Below are 19,061 nucleotides of genomic sequence, written 5' to 3'. Positions count from 1 at the left end.
AACCCAACCAGACCGCAGCATCTTTTATGATTCTGTACAAAACTTAGTCTTGCAGATATGTTTTGGTATTATGCCTTCAGAAACCCTGCAACCCACATGAAGACCAGCTCTCAGGGCTCCCTGCTTTCCAGCCAGGTGATAAAAAGCTATATTCATCACACATAGGGATGGAGAAAGACACAACCTTGGTGTCCCACCTTCAGGGATGAAGACCATGAGGATAAGGCTGTCAAGGTCCAGGCAAGTGAGAGGCACTATGGGGTGGGGGAGATGGGGATCTGTCCACTGAGTGGTACAAATGATTCCTGACCACTCTGCAATTATCAAACAAGGGGCTGGGAACTTCAGTTACTGGCACAGCTGTCCAGGGAGTCCCCGTCCCTGAAGGAGTTCAAAAGCCACGTGGATGTGGCACTTGGGGACATGGATCAGTATGGGCTGAGCAGTTCTGGGGAAACAGTCAGAGTCTGTGATCCTGAAGGGCTACTCCAACATAAAGGATCCTGTGATTCTATGAACTGACCCCTGAATTCCATGTCCTTTTACATCTCCATGGGGTCAGTAGATCTCCCAGTGCAGCTGCAAGCTGTTATGAATGCACCCCCATCACTTTGGCAGGACATCAGACACCCACAGAGTGATCAAAAACCGGCAATACTCAAAGGAAAACAAGAACCTGGCTCCAGTTTTGAGCCTGTCCCTTGCACTAAGGCTCAGCCACAGCTATACATAAACTCAAGTGAAGCAGCACAAAGCTGAACAATAGCCCTCCCTTGTAATTAATACCTGTAGTGTAAATTAATCCAGGCTGCCAATAGAAGCTGCTGGGTAAATAAGAATCTGTGACACTATCCCTGTCAAAGGCCTATGGGCATACAATGCCATAGATGTGAATACAGGGGATAGAGGATCATTCAGACGGGAACACTTAAGATGTAACCTGTTCTCCTTGAGAAATGCATGGCATTCCACAACAAACCTGATAGGAGGCATTTTATTCAGATAAGTAAATGCAATCACTCAGGTGTCTGCAACTGCCAAGTCAGACAACCACAGTAGTTCTATTTGGGTCATGAAAAGTACTCTACTTCTGGATTTTGAGTGTGTGTATCCATTTTTTCCACTTGATCTATCTATCTGACTGTTTTTTTTGCCACACATTCTTTTCTGTATTTTTAAATTATTCCTCTTTTCTCCCCCCCAAATTAACCTCTCCAAAACTCACAATCTAAAGAAATTCTCTATCTGGACTGTGCTCCTCCCCAAGAAAGAGGCTGAGTCTGCCCATAGTTTAGTCAGTTTTGGTATAAGCACCAAGAGCCCCCCTTCAAATAGGCTTCAGATGCCTTTTCAATGAATCAAAGATATGACAAAGAAAAGGAGTTTATGTTTTTCAAGCCCATATCCTTCCCACACAAAGCACAGAGAAGGTCCCAGTAGTGACCTCCAGTTCACTGAGGAAGAGGAAGGTAAATCCTCATGACAAAGACAGGGAAGTTCTCCAGGAGAAGATCAAAAGCTGAGGGTGATGCAGGAGAGGGAACCTAGAGAAAACTTGTTTGATTCCCTCCAAAACATTCCTGACTGTGACAGCAAAGGGAGTATGAAAGCAAAGCATGAAGCTAAGTTTGGCAACAACAGTGTCTGAGTGGTTTATAAAGAAGAACTGAAGGAATAAATGGATTGAAGATGTGATTAAAGAGACATAACTAGAAATGAGAAGAATATGACACTGAACTGCTAATGGGAACACAGACTTAGGAGGGAATTACTTATCTTTCCTTACACAAACTTACATAATTTTTCATTATCTAGGGGCCTAGAAAATATTAATACTCAAAGAGTAAATACCACTATTTAATCCATTGGAAAGAAAAACAAAATACCCTAAAACACAATCAAATTCAGGGCAAACGACTTTGTATGTACAACAAAAATCATATCACAATCTCATTTCAGACCTTTATGGATCCAGAGGGAGGCATATTAATTCAGATACATTTACATTTGCAGCTGACAGTTCACCACAGCAGTCTGGGGATGTTTATCTTTCATTAATTATGGTTCAAGAGGAACTGCAACCTGAGATAGCTGAGCTAACCCTCTCCTCTTACGGATTCAGACCTGCCACCTGGAAGTTGTCCAACCTTTCACCCAGCCTCTGGCCTGAGCCCAGCTCCTGCCTGGGCACAGGCGGCTGCAGAGCCCAACCTGTGCTCCTCAGGCATGGGGGTTTATCTCTGATAAAGGTGGTGACAGCTCATGCACTTCGGACAAAAGCCTGCCTAAATCTCTTTTTTTCACGCTCGGGAGATGATCTTACTCATATTTATCCCAGGCCAAGCACGTGGAGAGCAATTCATCTGTATCCCAGAGCCACTTCTTCAGAAGAGCGAGCGCTCAGGACTGGCTGTTCTGCTTGTGAAATGCAAAGTAGCTCCAGCAATTTCATTGGAGCTGCACTCTCCTGTACCAGCTGAGGGTTTAGCCCACAAGTCTTTTCCTGATGTGAGACAGGTGCTGAACAGGATGGAGGAAATCACACATGTTCCCTTGAATCATTTCTCCCAGGCAGCAGCAATAATACATTTGGATAAGGTGTTGTGTCATTTAAAGATCTATTAAGATTGAATGGTTGACTTCCTCCACAAGGGAACCTCTCCTTAATTGTACATTGCTTTGACTCATACACTACCTTCTCCAGAGCCCTCCTGCCCCTCAAGCATCCTTAGATTCTCCATTTCACAAATCAATTTGTTTAAAAAAGCAGCAAGATACTTCAGCACACACAGCCCCAGTAGTAACTGGGTAGGTTTTTGGCAGATAATGTCTCCAGAAGTTATCTTATTCCCTTGTGGCAACCACCCTGGGGATGTCTGCATTTTTAAAATGCTCCAATATGCATTTCTTGTCAATGGATATTATTTGTGCATGCTAGCTCACATGCAGTATCTTTTAATGGTTACATATTCAACATTCCAGCACTCTTTTAGAAGGTTGTATCTCAATAGTGCAAAATTACTCAATGATTCTGGGTCAGGTTAGTGTATTCTTTCACTATTAACATGACCTCAATAAAAATAACAATACTTTACCCTTCTAGAGCATCTATCAATGCTCACAGCACTGCTTAAGTCTGGCAATAAATTGGTTTTACCAAATAATTGCTCTTAAAGTGGTAATGTCAGCAACATTATTACAAGAGGTCTACTAATTATTCTCAATTAGATTCAATCCTAGCAAAAGCACAGGTTTCCTCTTCTTAGCACTGAATCACACAGCTCTCTTTCCCCACAGGTCTGTGGCTGATGGTCTTCACTTCCACGTCCAAAACTAAGTTCCCAGAAAGGAACAGTGAGCCCTGGTGAGTCTATCAGGAACACACAACTCTGTTTCCTCATTAGCACTTGCAGATGGGGTGCTGACATCCCATCTGAGGCTGGTTTGCTGGCTCCTCTTTCACATCTTGGTCACTCACGTTTCATGCACCATACATCACTGTGTGGCCGGCACTGGTACCAGTTTGGGAGTGTCTGGTGTGCAAACTATCCTAGCCTCATTTCAACATCATAAGCTTAAAACCACACTGAAAAAAGAGGCACCAGCCCACTGTGGGTATCATACACACATACAGCAAAACCAGCGTGGAGTTACAGCAAAACCAGTGCAGAATTACAGCAAAAAGGTTGGGTCCTCTATGGGAATTTCCTGCAGGACATCACCAGAGACTGATGGGAATTTCCTGCAGGACATCACCAGAGACTGAAAACACTTCACTTTATGGACAGGACTGCAACCACAGTAGCCACAGGGTAGCACGCGGGGGTACTGAAAGATACATCTTTCAGGGTAGGATGCCTCTTATCTTCAAGCAGGTATTCAAGCTAATTTAATGTTGTCATCACAGATCCCTCAGTACTCAATGAACGAGTGGAGCATCTCCAAACAGTGATTTATCCCACCCTAGGACATCAGATCTAATGCTGGAAGAAGAAATTACCCTCTTGAGTCATCTTGCATCTTCCTATATCTCTCTCCACTGACTATAAAGAAAACTTAAATTAGCTTAGACTACACAATTACTTTTTATGTGATGAGATCATCTCAAAGCAACACTGTGCTTTCCTACAAGGCACCAGAAAGCCAAGGGGTTTTTTTTTGTTGGTTTTTTTGTTGTTTTGTTTTTGTTTTTGTTTTTGTTTTTGTTTTTTAGTTAAACCTTACTTTTGGGCACATCCATGGGATTCAGGCTGCCAATGAGGTCTCTGACATACAGCCCATCCCCATCCTCCTTGCTTAGCCAGTTGTTACAGGGGAAGTAAAACCGGAGGTGAGGTCTGTTCATGTCGGTCACGATCACACGGTCGAGGAACCATCCCGCGTTCAGTCCAGTGTTGTCATGCTCAATCCTAGAGGAAGAAAAACCCTGTTTTAGTATTCTGGTTAAGACTGACAACTAGCACCATAATTTAGTGGAATATTATTTACTAGGCAAGGCTAGAGCAACTGTACACATAATTCCTGTTTATGGCTGTCTATCCAAGAGTTTCAAGGAACTTATGTGCTTTTACAGTGTATATTAAAAATAACAACCTTCCATATGGGCAGAGATCACAGGTGGGTCTGTGAATCTTTTATTTGCAAGGAGATGCTCACAAACATACCTCCACCTCCACATTCATTCACCTTGCACTTCATATCTAAAACATAGATACCCAGTACCCCTCCCACTCTATTCTCCTCTTGCATTGTTTTAACCACCTCTTCCCAGCTTTCTTTGTATTACTTACTAATTTTAAATTTTTTATCAGTCAGTCAGACAGTGGTTAAATATAATAATTATCATTTTCATTACACTAAGTTAGAAAAAGTGGATGGCAAACCCCATTTACCTCCATTGGGATATAAAAACAGTCCTAAACATCTTTCCCCATGATTGCATATGACAGAAGTACAATTCTTGGTGGGGAGCATGGATACTTATAAGCAATACCTTAGGTGATTTCACACTTCAGTTCAAATCTTCGGCAGTAAACAAGCTTTTACCACCCCTTAACTTCACCCTAATGGGAGCACGCTAGGAAATAATGAATAAAACATGGCAATGCTTTAACCTCTACAGCCTGTCCTCCTATTAACACCTCACAGAGCAGGTGTGGTAGCAGCATTGTGCAGGTACCTTATTTTCTTTATTTGTCCGACATTATTGGTTTTCACTCGGAACACATCTGTTTTGCTCCTCTCAAAGGCCGTGCTGCTCCTGCAATGCACATGCATCAAAAGGAATGGTGAAAAACCAGCAGCCTTGACAGCAAGCCAGCGTATAAGGATAAAGAAGTGTCATTCCTAATGCTGGAAAGACCTACTTTTCAGTGCCCTCTCCCCCGTGACAGGTTTTGGATGCTCTAAGTACTGACATTAAGCAGACTTTTTTACTTATCAGACTCCAAGAGCTCTTCCAGAAGCTGAGGCAAAAGCTTTGGGACAAATGCAATATGCTTTGTGCCTCAAAGTCCCAGACCCAGACATGTCCTTTCCTGTCATCTTAGCCTCCAGGCATCAAACAGACCTGCTCCTCGTGGTGGAGCAAAGGGCTCCAGCAAGATTCCTGTGTGGCCACAGATCTGCCCAGGACTCAGCCAGAGACAAAAGCATCTAACTACATCCAACTTTCCAGGCCCATCTCCCATCACTTTTTTTTAAACAACTGCTGAAACTTTGGTCCTACAATTTGCATCTTATTCCAAGTAAAACAATTGAAGGCAGGAAGTAGTTTCACTTTTTTGGGGGAAGTGTTAAATGTGTAGTTTGTATTTCACAGGTGCAAGTGCAAAATATAAAGTCTATTGGCCCAGGTCAGGGGATGTAGAAGTTAATTCCCAGTTCTGCCTCCAGCCTGCAGTGTGATCCTTGGCAAGCAGCTCTGTCCTTTTCTGAGCTCGTATTTTCTACAAAAGCACTATGAATAACATCCAGGCAAAGCTCTGAAGATGCAGCCTCTCCCGCCTGCCCTCCCTGATGGGCCCCCATATTCCCTGGGCTGCTAAGTATGGCTACGGATGATTAAACACAGCAAAATCCTAAAGTTGTGTTAAAATTAACAAGAAACCATAGCACTCGAGCAATGCAAAGCCATGGTGACAAGCGGTTTGCACATAGAAATTTAATGAATATTAATAATCCCAGCAGGGGGTTTGGCTTTGCTTGCTGCTCTTCACTCTGCAGGTTGCTGAAGGACCTGCATGTGGCTTGCTTACAGGTCATTTTGTGTTCTGCTAAACCCACGCCCAGCCTTTATCCTCCTCCTCCCCCTCATCCATTCTCCTGTTTCATACCCCGTGCCAGGAGCAACACCAGCGTACGAAAAGGCTAAAATGGTTAACCTTGCCGTGAAGACAAGAGGCAATTAAACCCAGATCGGCCTCGCCCAACCTGGCTGCTGGAGTGCAAACAGCCGGCGAGTGCAAGGCAATTAGTCTGTCAGGCTTGAATGAGCATCGTAATGACAGCAGCTTCTCCCCGCATTGGCTCGGAGATCGATGCAGTGCTGCAGACTGCTACGGAGATGGCATGAAAGTATTAAGTGAGAATAATCAGCCCAAAGCTCTCAGTGCACCAGTCCCTCTTGCTGCTGGTTTGTGGCAGTCCCGCCGCCGTGCTGGGCTCTCTTATTTGCTGGATGGATGCTGGGGAGCAAACCTCCTTCTGCATGGCATCCAAAAGTGCCCACTGAGCAGATGCTTAGTGCATCCCAAAACAGCTTGGGGAAGCACTGGAAAATGTGACACAGCCCAGAAGTCAAATCCCTGAGAAGTCTTGCTGTTGAAAGGTAGGAAGAGTTTTGACAAGTCTCTTCCCTTGAGCTGGATCTGTAGCATCAACAGCAGTGGAAAAGAAAAATCCAGCCTTTACTTCTAGCACTGCCAATTGCATGGGGAGGGAGGGAGTGAATGGCTACACTGAAATGTGGGCTAAAAAAAGGAAAGAGCGAAAGAAAATGAGAAATTACAGCTGGGCTATGTCAGAGTCTGGTCCAGGCTAGGACTAGGATGAGACATTAATAGCTAGATTACCATAAGGAACTTGTTACACCAAACAATGAGGCACACTGGCTTGCACAGCCCTGGTGACAAATAAAGCAGGAAAAATATGACTTGGAAATTATGGCTAAATTTGCAATGTTCAGGCTTGACTGGGTTCAAGCCTGGGAATTTTAGACCATAAGCTTAGTCCAAGGATCTTTTGAATTTCACTATAGCTCTATCATTAATTTGAAATAACAGGCCAGGGCAACTCCAGAAATATGTTTTGGTTGGGTTTGTTATTTGACATCTTTGATTTGCTCTAGCAGCTCTATTTTTTCCATATTCTGTTGCAGCATTTTTCCCAATTGCTTTGTAAGAAACATCCAAGGAGATTCATCAAAGACTAATATGTGAAATTCTTATATTTTTTAATTTCTTTTTTTTTTTTTTAAAGCTGAAGCTGTTTTCAGATTTTTTTTCAGCTGAGCAATTGCCTGCAGGCTGCACTGCTTGTGGCGCTGCAAATGTACAATCATTCAGAACACTTTGTTCCCTGGTTGGGTTAGTGGTGCTACTAAAAGTCAGCAAGAGCTGGTACATATTCGAGTGTGGCATTTTTAAATCCCTGCATTCATCTCCTCTGCATGGGCACAGACAATGGGGCCAGATGCCATGAGAGTTTTGCCACTTCTTGATGCGTTGATAACCGGAAAGCCTCTATAATGCAGTTTTGTTTGCAAAAGTACATAAAATAAGCATTTGTACAAGTAAATATTTTTTTTTTTAATGAAGGTGAATTAAAAAGAGTTGACCCACCACCTAAATAGAAGTCACATTTAGAATGGAAATATTGAGTGTTTGTAGATAATCGTCTTCCCTTTTGATCAGCTAACAGCACCCTTTTCACAGGTGAGTTCTTAGGAGCAGACAGAAAACCTGGATACTGATCACAGCAGAGGCATAAAAATAATGACCTTCAGCAGTGATGGAATAACCTAAACCAATTTAGCTTTGAATCCCTGCTTAATCATTTAAACTGCATTTCCATTCAGTGTTTTACCTGAAAATGCCTTGTACACACAGAACTGCCAGCAGAAGCACCATGGATTAAGGGCTTCACAGAAGCACAAAGTGTTATTCTGGGTGTCAGTTCAAACAAAATTTTAAAAAGGCTCCATTAAACCATTAGAAAGAGTCAATTCTTGGCTGCATCTCCCTGAAATGCTGCCCACAGGTCCGCCTGCTCCCTGCCATGAATGTTTAGCAGCAGTTGGAGGAGGTGGGTATCGGGGATGATTTTGGAAGGTCGTACAGCCCAAACCATCCTAAAGCCTGCCACTCTCTAGGAAAATATAAATGCTACTTGGTTCACCTGCTAGGTCAGGGGAGTTTCTCATGCACTATGGGTGGGCAGTGTAGAATACCACAGAATGACAGAATCATTTGCGTGGGAAAAGCCCTCCAAGGACTTCGAGTCCAACCATGCCCACAGCCCAGCCAAGGCCACCACTAACCCATGTCCCCAGGTACCACATCCATGTGGCTTTTAAATCCCTACAGGCATGGGGACTCCATCACAACCCTGGGCAGCCTCTTCTGGGGTTTGGCAGCTCTTTCAGTTGAGAAAATTTCCCTAATATTCAGTCAAAACCTCCCCTGGCCCAGCCTGAGGCCGTTCCCTCTCCTCCTGTCCCTGTCCCTGGGAGCAGAGCCCGACTCCCCCGGCTGTCCCCTCCTGGCAGGGAGTTGAACAGAGCCACAAGGTCCCCCTGAGCCTCCTTTTCTCCAGTCTGAGCCCCTTTCCAGCTCCCTCAGCCCCTCCTGGGGCTCCAGCCCCTTCCCCAGCTTCGTTCCCTGCCCTGGACACGCTCCAGCTCCTCAGTGTCTCTCTTGTCCTGAGGGGCCTAGAGCTGCCGACAGAACTTAATGTGTGTCAGAGCTGAATTGAGAGGGACAGGAAGGAAAGTTTTTCCAAAAAAACACACAATGAACCCTGCTCCCTTCCCCATATTTTTTTAATAGCTAAAGTGCTCTCTCTCCACATCCTGTTTCTATGTAGGATTTCCCTTCCACCCTTCGGCCAGTATCATCTGTAAGGGTGCCATGAAAAGATGTCAGGGATGAGCACTGGTCTATTCCTGTTGTTTTCCTGGCTTGAAAGTACAGATAGCTTCCCTCATCCTCAGGTTGTTCTAATACACATTATAGGCTGTGTGAACCTGTGTTATCAGGCCTCTGGCTAAGATGGCATCTTGCTAGCAGATGCAAAAGATATTGGAAAAATGCTGACAATGTGTTAGCCTCATCCCTCTGTCCCTCCCTACACATCCACAATCGATCACTCCTAGAGAGAGGACATTGTCATGTACAAACTAACTACAAAATATGTCCCATATTTCAAATCATAGCAGCTCTTAGCACAGAGCTCCAATAGCAGCATCATTAGCCTCCTCCTTGGAGCAACAAATAGTCCACGGAGATTAGTCTGCAAATATTTAGCCAAGACTGCTGTCATGAAGCTGACAGCATCAGTCAGCTGGTGGCTGGGAATACCACGTGAGGCAGCATACATCCAAAACCACTCCAGATGGAAAAGAAACCAGCAGAAAAGCACAGCCATTGTCAATGTTTGTACCAAGGACATTATCGACCAGCAGAATGAATCCTGCTTCAAGAGGCACTAAAAAATTGGTGAAAAAACCGCCCCACTTGCAAGGGTTTAATTGGATGAGATTAACTGCTCAGGGTTGTAGCAGAGTGATGACACCCGGGAGCCAAACACCAGGCCAAAACCATGGGAGTCTGAATTTACCCCAAAACTTTACAAAGTGAAGGTGCACTGACTCTGCCTTATCCATAAGCATTCCAGGTACAGATTCAGACAGCCTTAATTACAGACATTAAGTGCTCCTTCACTTTGTACTCCATGGAGCAGCATCATCTTAATATCAGATATTTTCATCTTTGGTGGTGTGATTTGCATAAACAAAACAAAGTAGTGGTGTGTAATTTAGATAATCTTAGCTATGCTTTATCATAAAATCATTGAATCATAGAATGTCCTGGATTGGAATGGACCTTAAAGATTATTTCTTTCTAGCCTCACTGCTGTGGGTGGGGATGCCTTTGTTCAATCTGCAGTTTGGCTACTATTTTCTAGAGAAACTGTATGCAAAGCAAACAGTGCCACCAAGAACAGTGAAAAGGTTTCTCAGTATTTCCCAGTATTTCCCAGTATAAAATTACATGTTTAATTACATTCACTTTGCCAGATTGAGATAAATTTTAGTCTGTTGAAAATTTTCATCCCCTTCCCATGGAGAAATATTTTAAAATTGTTGATGACAATGAGCTCAGGCATTTTTAAGACTGACATTAATGAGTTGGGATAGGGGCAGGACTTTGAGCAAGACAGAAAGTTGAGTTCATTCCAGGAATACACCTTACTCTTATCTCAAGGGGAAAACTGGCCAGGTTTTACAGTCTGAAAATTGCAGCTGACACTTGATCAGCAGGGACCTGGGTCTAATAGCTGAATTCCCTTAAAAGTCTGGCTATTTTAAGCAAAATCATGTTTTTCTCTCTAAGGCTTTACCTTCCTTGTAGTTGTACCACGAGCTGCTGTGTTCATAGTTGCTGTTGGATTATAATTTATACATACACAAATTATACCCTCTTATATTTAGGTTGATCAACACCTTGGTCTCAGCACTCTCTCAGGTACTTTATTCCTGAAATACTAGACACAGGCTGGCTAATAAGACTTAGAGAGACAGAGGGAAAAAAAAATCCCATTTAGTTTCTTTTTCAGGAGTGAATATGGACTCCAAAATGTGCTGTTACTTAATGCTGTCCCAGACCATTAAGTCTTCAAAGAGCACTGAAAGTGCTACAGAATTGTACAGACATAAATCAGGGTAGATTTAGATACACAAACAACTGTAAAATGGTAAACATCACGTGCTATTAAAGGAAAAGGGTCACAGCTCCTCTCTGAAGCAGCACTTCAACAGTAAGGTGAGAATCCTTCCCCCTCTGCACTTGGTGTTTGTTCCCTTCACAGCCCTTTCTGCACCAGCTACCTAACATTTCCTAACTTATTATATTAACTGCCCAGAGTAAATAAGCTCCCTTTCCTGTATTTATTTATTTGTTTATTCTAGAGAGGTTAAATAACAAAATCGATCTACTTCCACTGGGCTTGGCTTAACTGTACTAGAGGTACAAACATTACCATCATCTGAAGATTATCCAGTACATAATCTACAATTCATATGTATTTGCTGGTTTAAGGAGCAGGAAAAATTGTATAGTCACCCAAGATCAGGTAGAAGTGATTGCCAATTTATTGTCTTCAGCATCAGAATTTTTTTTTAAATCCTCTGTATTGTCATAAAATTCAGTAGAAGGCCAGCAGTCACCAATTATTTCACCTTTCTTCCACATTGCCGTAGCTCTTAAATCTTCTCTTAACCCTTTCTTTGTTTTTTTTTTCCTCAAGGTAAAAACCTCTCTGTGATATTATTTGCAATTGTCCCCAACTGGACCAAGTAAGCTTAACACTGAAAAATTGCACTAGCAAAAAAACCATAGATTTGGACTAAAAACTGTGAATGAGCTGGCAGTGGCTCTCCCAGCTGAGTGCTGCACTATTTCTCCAGCCTCAGCCTGGTGGGAAGAACATGAACATGGAGAAATAAAATACTGTGGAAGATCAGCAGCGGAGATAAAATACTGGAGGATCAGACTCTTTACTCAGAGTGAGATCACAGAGGAACAATTCACGCCTGTGGGAAAAGTTTTGACAACTGTCAAAATGCCACCAAGCAAAACCTTGGTGTTTACCCATGTGTCTGTGATGAAGCCAGTGGAAATAAACTAATTTCTGGTAGTGCTTTTAGCTTCTGGCTGAGCTGTACCTGATGCAGGGTGGTGGATGGGGAGCTGAAGAGTTGCATGAGCTGGGTTTTGAAGTGGGATTTTGCCAAGAGCTTCTGGGCCCAAGCAGCACTTTGCCAGCACCAGTGATACAGTCCCCCCACAAACCGGCAGACAGTGACTGCAAAGGAGGTGTTGTTCCAGCCATGACCAGACACCCAACACAGAACCTCCTTTCCAAAATAAATCACATAATCACAAGATTTTTGTGTTGGAAGGGACCTTAGGGACCTTAAAGTCCATCTCATTCCACCCCCTGCCATGGGCAGGGACACCTTTCAGTACGCCAGGTTGCTCCAAAGCCCATCCAGCCTGGCCTGGAGTATCCCTGCCAGGATAGGGATGGGACAGCTTCTCTGGGCAACCTATACCAGGGCCTCAGCATCCTCATAGCCAAGAATTTCCTTCTAATATCCACCACCCTGCCCTCTGATATTTTTAAGCAATTTTCCCATTGTCTCAACACAGCATGTTCTTTCTTGCAGCCCCACTCTGGGACTCAGCTCTTGGCTCAGATTTTGACTGCTGTTACTTCCAGAACCGATGTTCCTCCTGACCAGTCATGACAAAGATTTGTGTCTTTCACAGTTACCGTATTGCCGGCCAATGTTAAAAATACACGACATGTCATCAGCTTGCCATGTCTTCCCCTTAACAGCCCATAACAAAGAGACCTGAACAGTCATGTCTTTCACTACGAGCACACAGTCAGGAAAGAAACAGGAAAAACCCATTCTAACCAATAGCCGAAGTGGTAGCATCATCTTTAGGCAATGCATGATATTTTAGCTGTCTGTCATAACATGGGGAAGTGTAAACACCTATAAAATGTCATGCATTTGCAGTCATAAGTGAACTCGTTTAAACATTTAGTTGAAAGATGCATGAGATTCCATCCTTTTGCCATATTCACAAAGCTGCATAACAAGTTTGGGGAGGGAGGGGGGCAAACTGACTATTTCATGGTTTTCTTATAATTAGGAGGCAAGACTATCAATTAAGGAGGTCTGAAGACACTTCTACACCCAGACTAGATGTTTTTCTCACCATTCCTTGATGGAGCACTGTAAAGCACCAGACTTTGCTTAGAGACACAGAAATTTTGCTGATGTTTGGGAAACCCCCAGTGGAAAGCTGTAGTTGCAGTTCTAGTGGTCACCTCCTATGGGACCAGTTTCAAGATCCCTGAACTGCAGAAGGTAGGCTTCCTGAGCCTTTCATGCTCGCTTTCCACACCTGAGCCATCTGTTCACTGCAGCAACAGGGACCAAGCCAAAAAGGCTAACTCAGGTCCAAACAAGCTCAGAGTGCTGCTGCTGCAACCTAAAATAACTGTGCATCCTTTCTTTTTCCCTTTCACAAAATGAAAGTGGTGAGAGCAAGAGGAAAACTCAAGTGCCAGCAAAGACCACCCACACAACCAGCAGCACATTTAATACCACAGCTGATGGACATATTTTGACTTCTCTGAAGGGCATAGAGTTTATTTATTAATATTTTATGGTAATATTTGGGTTCTTCCCATAGCTTTGAGCAGATTAGTGCTTTCCCAATGAAATGGCTATTTCTGTAAATGACGAACACAAGACAACTCCCTGGAAAGCAGATGTTTCTTTGATGGTTTCGCCAAATTCTACAGGGCAGGTTTGGAGGCTAGAAGCTTTTTCCCCCAGCAGAGCTGCTGCTGCTGCTTCCAGCTCTGTCACTGATCGTCAGTGGAACCACATTCCCTTTTAGGTCCTTGCCTCATTTTCCTTCTCTGTCGCATCAAAGAAAATGGCATTCCACTTTGTCAGTTCGTTAGGAAATCTGGATGAAAATCACACAACAAAACCAAAGCATTTCATATAGATATATAAGATACAATCACGACTGGCGTTTCTAGAAATTCTGGGATAATAGAACTCCTTTGCCTAGCTCTGGTTTCTGAATTTGAAATATGGCAAACAGGGCTGAAATTTCATGTATTTTCTTTACCATTCCCATATCATTTTCTTTACAGACTCTCATGTTTGAGTTGTTTCACTGGGAAGAGAAGTTCTTTTGAGGGTAAAATTTAAAATAGCTGCAGGTACCTCTTGTCGGTGCTGTAGAAATGGAGAAAATGTGAGGTTACCGTGTGACATTAGCACAGGATTAATAATTCTGAAACACATTTCCAAGAAAACCAAAACAATAAGAACACCAAAAAACAGACACACACAGCCTCTCCTAGACTCTCTGAAGAAGGGATTTCTGCTTTATCTTAGTGCAATTGACTGACTAAGGGAAAGTTAGTACATTGCAGAGCTGGTGCTTTGTCAAAAGTCATCTTGATTTCAAAGGAAATGAGCACCTGCTGATCCTGAAGTTCACTTTGTAAATTAAACAAACAAACAAACAAAAAAGCTATTTAGAGAGTCAAAAGCATCTTAATAGGTTCTTAAATTATAAAATAGGGCTCCCACTAAGTTCAACATGCTGATAAGGAATGAGAAGATGCATCCATAGGATGGTGTTGACATCAGCTGGAGGAAAATAGAACAGCGCCACCAGAATGATGTGCAACTGCAGTGGTGTGTAGCAAGGCATACAGCGGATAGGATGAAAGCAGTCTAAATTAGGAGTCAGCTTAAATTCTTCATTCTTCCATTTCTGCTTGCCTCAGATTTCCTATGGCTTTTAGTAGGTGGTCATCTATCAACATTACTTCAAACCCACTGAGTTACTCTTTAGAATCATTCGAGGACACTTCTGTCTGTACCTGACTAGCATGGAGACATCAGTGGGATCTAAGCATGGGAATATAGCCCATCATGCCCACTTCAACAAGCAATGAATGTTCTCAGCTCCTAATTCGGGAGATCCAAAATTAAGCTCTAAGAAAAGCAAGTATCTCCACACCTTGCAAATATGAGCATTATATAATGTGGATTTCCACCTACAGAAGGGAATGCAGGTTTGCAACGGATTGGGTATAAAATACGCAATGCCAAAAATTCAGATTTCCCTGGTGATCTTAAAATACTATATAGATTTATTCCTTCCACATCCATCAGCATGATATTATGTTTCATCAAAATGCTTTAACAGACCCTGAAGAGCAGGCCTCAAAGATACAGATTTCCTTTCAGACACTTACTTGCTTGTGAGATGAGTCTTGGGTGTGATCCCATGCTCTCCAAAGAGAGTGACAAAGACGTTGGCATCTGTTCCTGCTCCCCGGACATCTCCTGTCACTGTCACCACCTCATAAACTGTGGAAAGAGAAAAGAAACATCAGGATAACAGGAGAGAGCCTTGACCCTTTATGGATTCAAGTCATCTTGGAGCTGATAAACACGCCCTAGAGATGCATCTATGCACCCACTGCCCAAAAAACCCACCTCTTGGACAGGACATAGTGAACCCAGCTGTTGAAAATCATCACATCAAGCAAGACTGCTGGAGACACTTTACATGGGCAGAGAGACTGGGTTAGGATGGACTTTGCTACAAATAAAGCACTTGTCTGTGAACATGCTGCCTCTCCTACCATAATGCATGAGCATGTGTTACATAGAGCAGATGAATTTATGTGAAGTGTTAAAGCTGTTGAGCCACTTTTCATTTGTGCACATGTCAACGCAATGCACATTTTCCTGTTTGCTCTGATAAGATATTTGTATGGAAGCTGGGACATCACTACAGCCAGGAATTTTGCATTTTGGTTGTTGCAGAGGTTTTACCAAAGACAAAATGGTAAATTATGAGGAGAATCACAGAATGTCCTGAATTGGAAGAGACCTCGAAAGCCCCAAAAAAAACCTCGCTCAACAGGGCATGAATATTTTCAGTCTCTCACAGGACCCACAAGGATCGAGTCCAACTCCTGGTGCTGCACAGACGCACCAACAATCCCACCCTGAGCATCCTTGGGAGCATTATCCAAACACTGCTGGAGCTCTGGCAGCCTCGGGGTAGTGTCCATTCCCTAGGAAGCCTGGGCAGTGCCCACCACCCTCTGGGGAAGACCCTTTCCCTGAGATCCAAATTAATCCCCCTGACAATAGGTAGGAAAACACCTAAATTAGAGTCTCAAAGCTCTATCGATTTATCTTTCCAAGTAGTAGACAGAGTGACAACTGTATTTACACACACATATATCTTCTTGGGAGACACACAAGTTAAAAAGTGCTTTTCACTCAAGAGGCATGATAAGATCCAATGTCCAAAAGGCAGAGTTAGACAGATTCAAATAACAATAATTCTGTAGTCAGACATACATTTCTTAGGATGATGAGTGATGTTAGAACAAGACTTGAGGCTTGACAACAGGTTACTTTACTGAAGGACATATCTTAGTTGGCTCGACAGAGAAGGAACTGGAAGAAATTACAAAACCTTGCCTGTGGCCAAGCTATGCACCCTGATGGCTCTTTTTGGCTTCAGACAACATGCTGTTCATGATCTAGTGATAGCATCTCAAATTCAGACGTATCACCTAGGGGAGAGGCTATGCTTTCATCATTTCATCATGCACAAACTGACTGCTAACTATGGGATTTCTCACAACTAATGCTCTAAAAATGTCTCTCTTCATGGGTAACTGCAAAGCAGTTACATATTTTATTAGTGTCCATCTCTCCCTCACTACATCACTAATCTATTCTATTCACATACCTATTCTTCTATTCCATTATATTCTGTATTTATTCAAAAACATAAAAAATATATTTTAACTCTGCTCTGAGCATCACATGTTTTTCCACAATAACACTCTTCCCTCAAAACATAATCAAAAAGAAATTTAATCACCATTGCAACCAAAAGAGCAAAATGCAGGGACCTCATGTAAAACTGATTAAAAACTATTCTTTATTTCCATAAGCTCTATTGCACTGAGGAAAAAAAAAAAAAGTGCAATATTTTCCTAATCTCACCTTCCCATGAATATAAATAGGACAGAAAAGGGGGCATTATTGTAATAAGTACAGGAAGTTGTGATCTGTGCTTGGCAACATTTTAAGCATCCCTTGGCTTGGTGTATTTCATTTACAGGCTCAAAGGAAGAGGAGATTTTTCTGGGGAAAAAAAAGGAAAAAAAAAAAAACAAAAAAAACCCAAAAACACACAAAAAAAAAAAGCAAACAGGAAGAATATGGGATCAACAGCTTGCACATAAGTAATACGTATAAGCAGTGTTTTCATTTCACCTTCCTCCTGTTAGCATTCCCACATGCCAGCGGGAGACGTTTGGCGTAGCGGGGAGCGACAGAAAAGGTGTTTGCATTAGCCATTAGCAGGAGGGGGATGTGTAAGCCCGGTGAGTCACCGCCCGTCGCTCCGGGGCTTTCGGCCGCGGCGGCTCCGCTTCGGAAACAGCCGGCTCACGTTAGAATATTGCTGCGCTCATCCACAGCAGCCTTTTATGCCTGATCATCTCAAATAGCTTTATGACTTATCTGTGCTGTGGAAGTATTTATCACTGTCAGAGCTTCCTACAGGCACTGCCAAAGTGGCAGCTACGGCTCAGCATCCCTCTGCAAGCTTCCGCCGCTGGACACGGCACTTTGTGCATGGTCTAGTTGACAACATCGTGTTTGGTCAAAGGTTGGACCCGATGATCTTGGAGATCTTTTCCAACCTTGATTCCATGATTTCAAGCTTTTTTAGGGAAAGGGACCTTTAGGCATTGTCTCCTCTCTCCCCACAGAGCCTAAGTAGAATTTGCCCCTGTTCTGATTTTCAGGGATGAGGTCAAGTCATGTTCAACTTTGTCTGGCATGCAGGCATTTTTCATGTGAGAAGAGAAAAAAACCCACCACAACAATCTGTAAGTTCCCAGAGACCTTTCAAAAGCTCCAACAGTTTTTTCTAGTGAGTTTTTTTACTGCTAGAGAACTGCTAGGACTTACAGGTTATATGTCCATATAACAGAGTCTGCCATATTAAGCCTGCCCATCAAATGAAACATATTCTTGAGCTGGTCTGCTGCACCTGTGCAGGTATTGGCATCACCCCATCTATACAACCAATTTTAATTTCCTTGCTGAAGTTGTAGAAAATTATCTACTCCCACTTTTCAGTCCCCAGCTAATGAGGTGATGGGATACAGGGACATTGTCTAAGATAAAACCCACCACAAAGCCAGAATCCCCCCCTGCCCCCATTAAAAATCAAATCCCTCTGATTTCTGCAATGGGAGTCTCACAGTTGCAAAACAATGACAGTCCGAGTAGATGAGCTGCCCTTTAGGTTCACAAGCCCAAAATCAGCCTCCATACACTGCAGTGGGCAGGCAGCACATGGATGAGTAGTTTTTACCAGGACAGATGTGCTGAGCCCTGCTTGATTAGCTCATGCCATTGCCAGGCATACCCTGTGGTTAACATCATTTTAATTAACTTTGCAGTGAGGGACAAAAGGAGGGCCTGGGTTGATGACATCAGCACATCACTGCATTTGACACATGTCACAGTGCATTTCTGGAAGGGAGAAGGAGCCCTGCCACCTCTTTTCCAGACTTACAGCTGGATGGCCAGCTGTGCAAATACATGATGTCCCAGATTTCCAGTGATGTCATAGATGCAGGGTCCATAATTTCCTTTTTTGGAAGAAAATTAAAGTTTAATGCTAATATTGATGCCAGATCCTTCTGCAAAAGGCAGGAGAAAAATGCAGATTATTTAGCCACTTCCTTCAAAGGTGTGGAAGTTCAGCAGTACAGATTCAAGATTGTTTCTTTTCTTTGCATTTTTTTTCAACAATTTTTTATCAGCCCCTGACAGTTGTCATATTTGCTCTACAGTTTGAGGGCCCAGAAGACATAAAAGGCTACTGAGCTGGGATGGGGATAAATATTTTGTACCCCAGCCCCTTTGCTGGGAACAGCACCCATGATATTTTTCAACAAGAACTGTGTAGGTTAGTGAGATTGCATAACCACCCTCAAGTTTGTTCCTGAATAATTGGATATTGTGGCTTTGAGAAAACATGTCCAGTGCTAGCAAATTCCAAGCATAAACATCTCGTGTTTTGTGATTTAGGATGATAAAACTGAATTAACTAAAAAGCTTGAAATCGGCTATCTGTGGAAATTATCTAACCAAATCTGGCATCTAGGTTAGAAGGATCAAA

General features: G+C 42.9%; 1 protein-coding gene across 1 annotated transcript in view; it reads right to left on the bottom strand.

Moving 5' to 3' along the window:
- LOXHD1 (lipoxygenase homology PLAT domains 1) overlaps positions 1-19,061 on the bottom strand; it is a 165,223-nt gene that overhangs the window by 117,342 nt on the left and 28,820 nt on the right. Inside the window, exons 2-4 of the mRNA XM_030258491.4 lie at positions 15,085-15,199; positions 5,180-5,260; positions 4,225-4,409 (exon numbers count right to left, since the gene is read on the bottom strand). Of these exons, the coding sequence (XP_030114351.4) occupies positions 4,225-4,409; positions 5,180-5,260; positions 15,085-15,199 (381 nt within the window). The remainder of the gene's footprint in view (positions 1-4,224; positions 4,410-5,179; positions 5,261-15,084; positions 15,200-19,061) is intronic.

Source organism: Taeniopygia guttata, chromosome Z, assembly GCF_048771995.1.
Source record: "Taeniopygia guttata chromosome Z, bTaeGut7.mat, whole genome shotgun sequence".
NCBI lineage: Eukaryota > Metazoa > Chordata > Aves > Passeriformes > Estrildidae > Taeniopygia > Taeniopygia guttata.
This window is presented reverse-complemented; position numbering and strand designations above follow the sequence as displayed.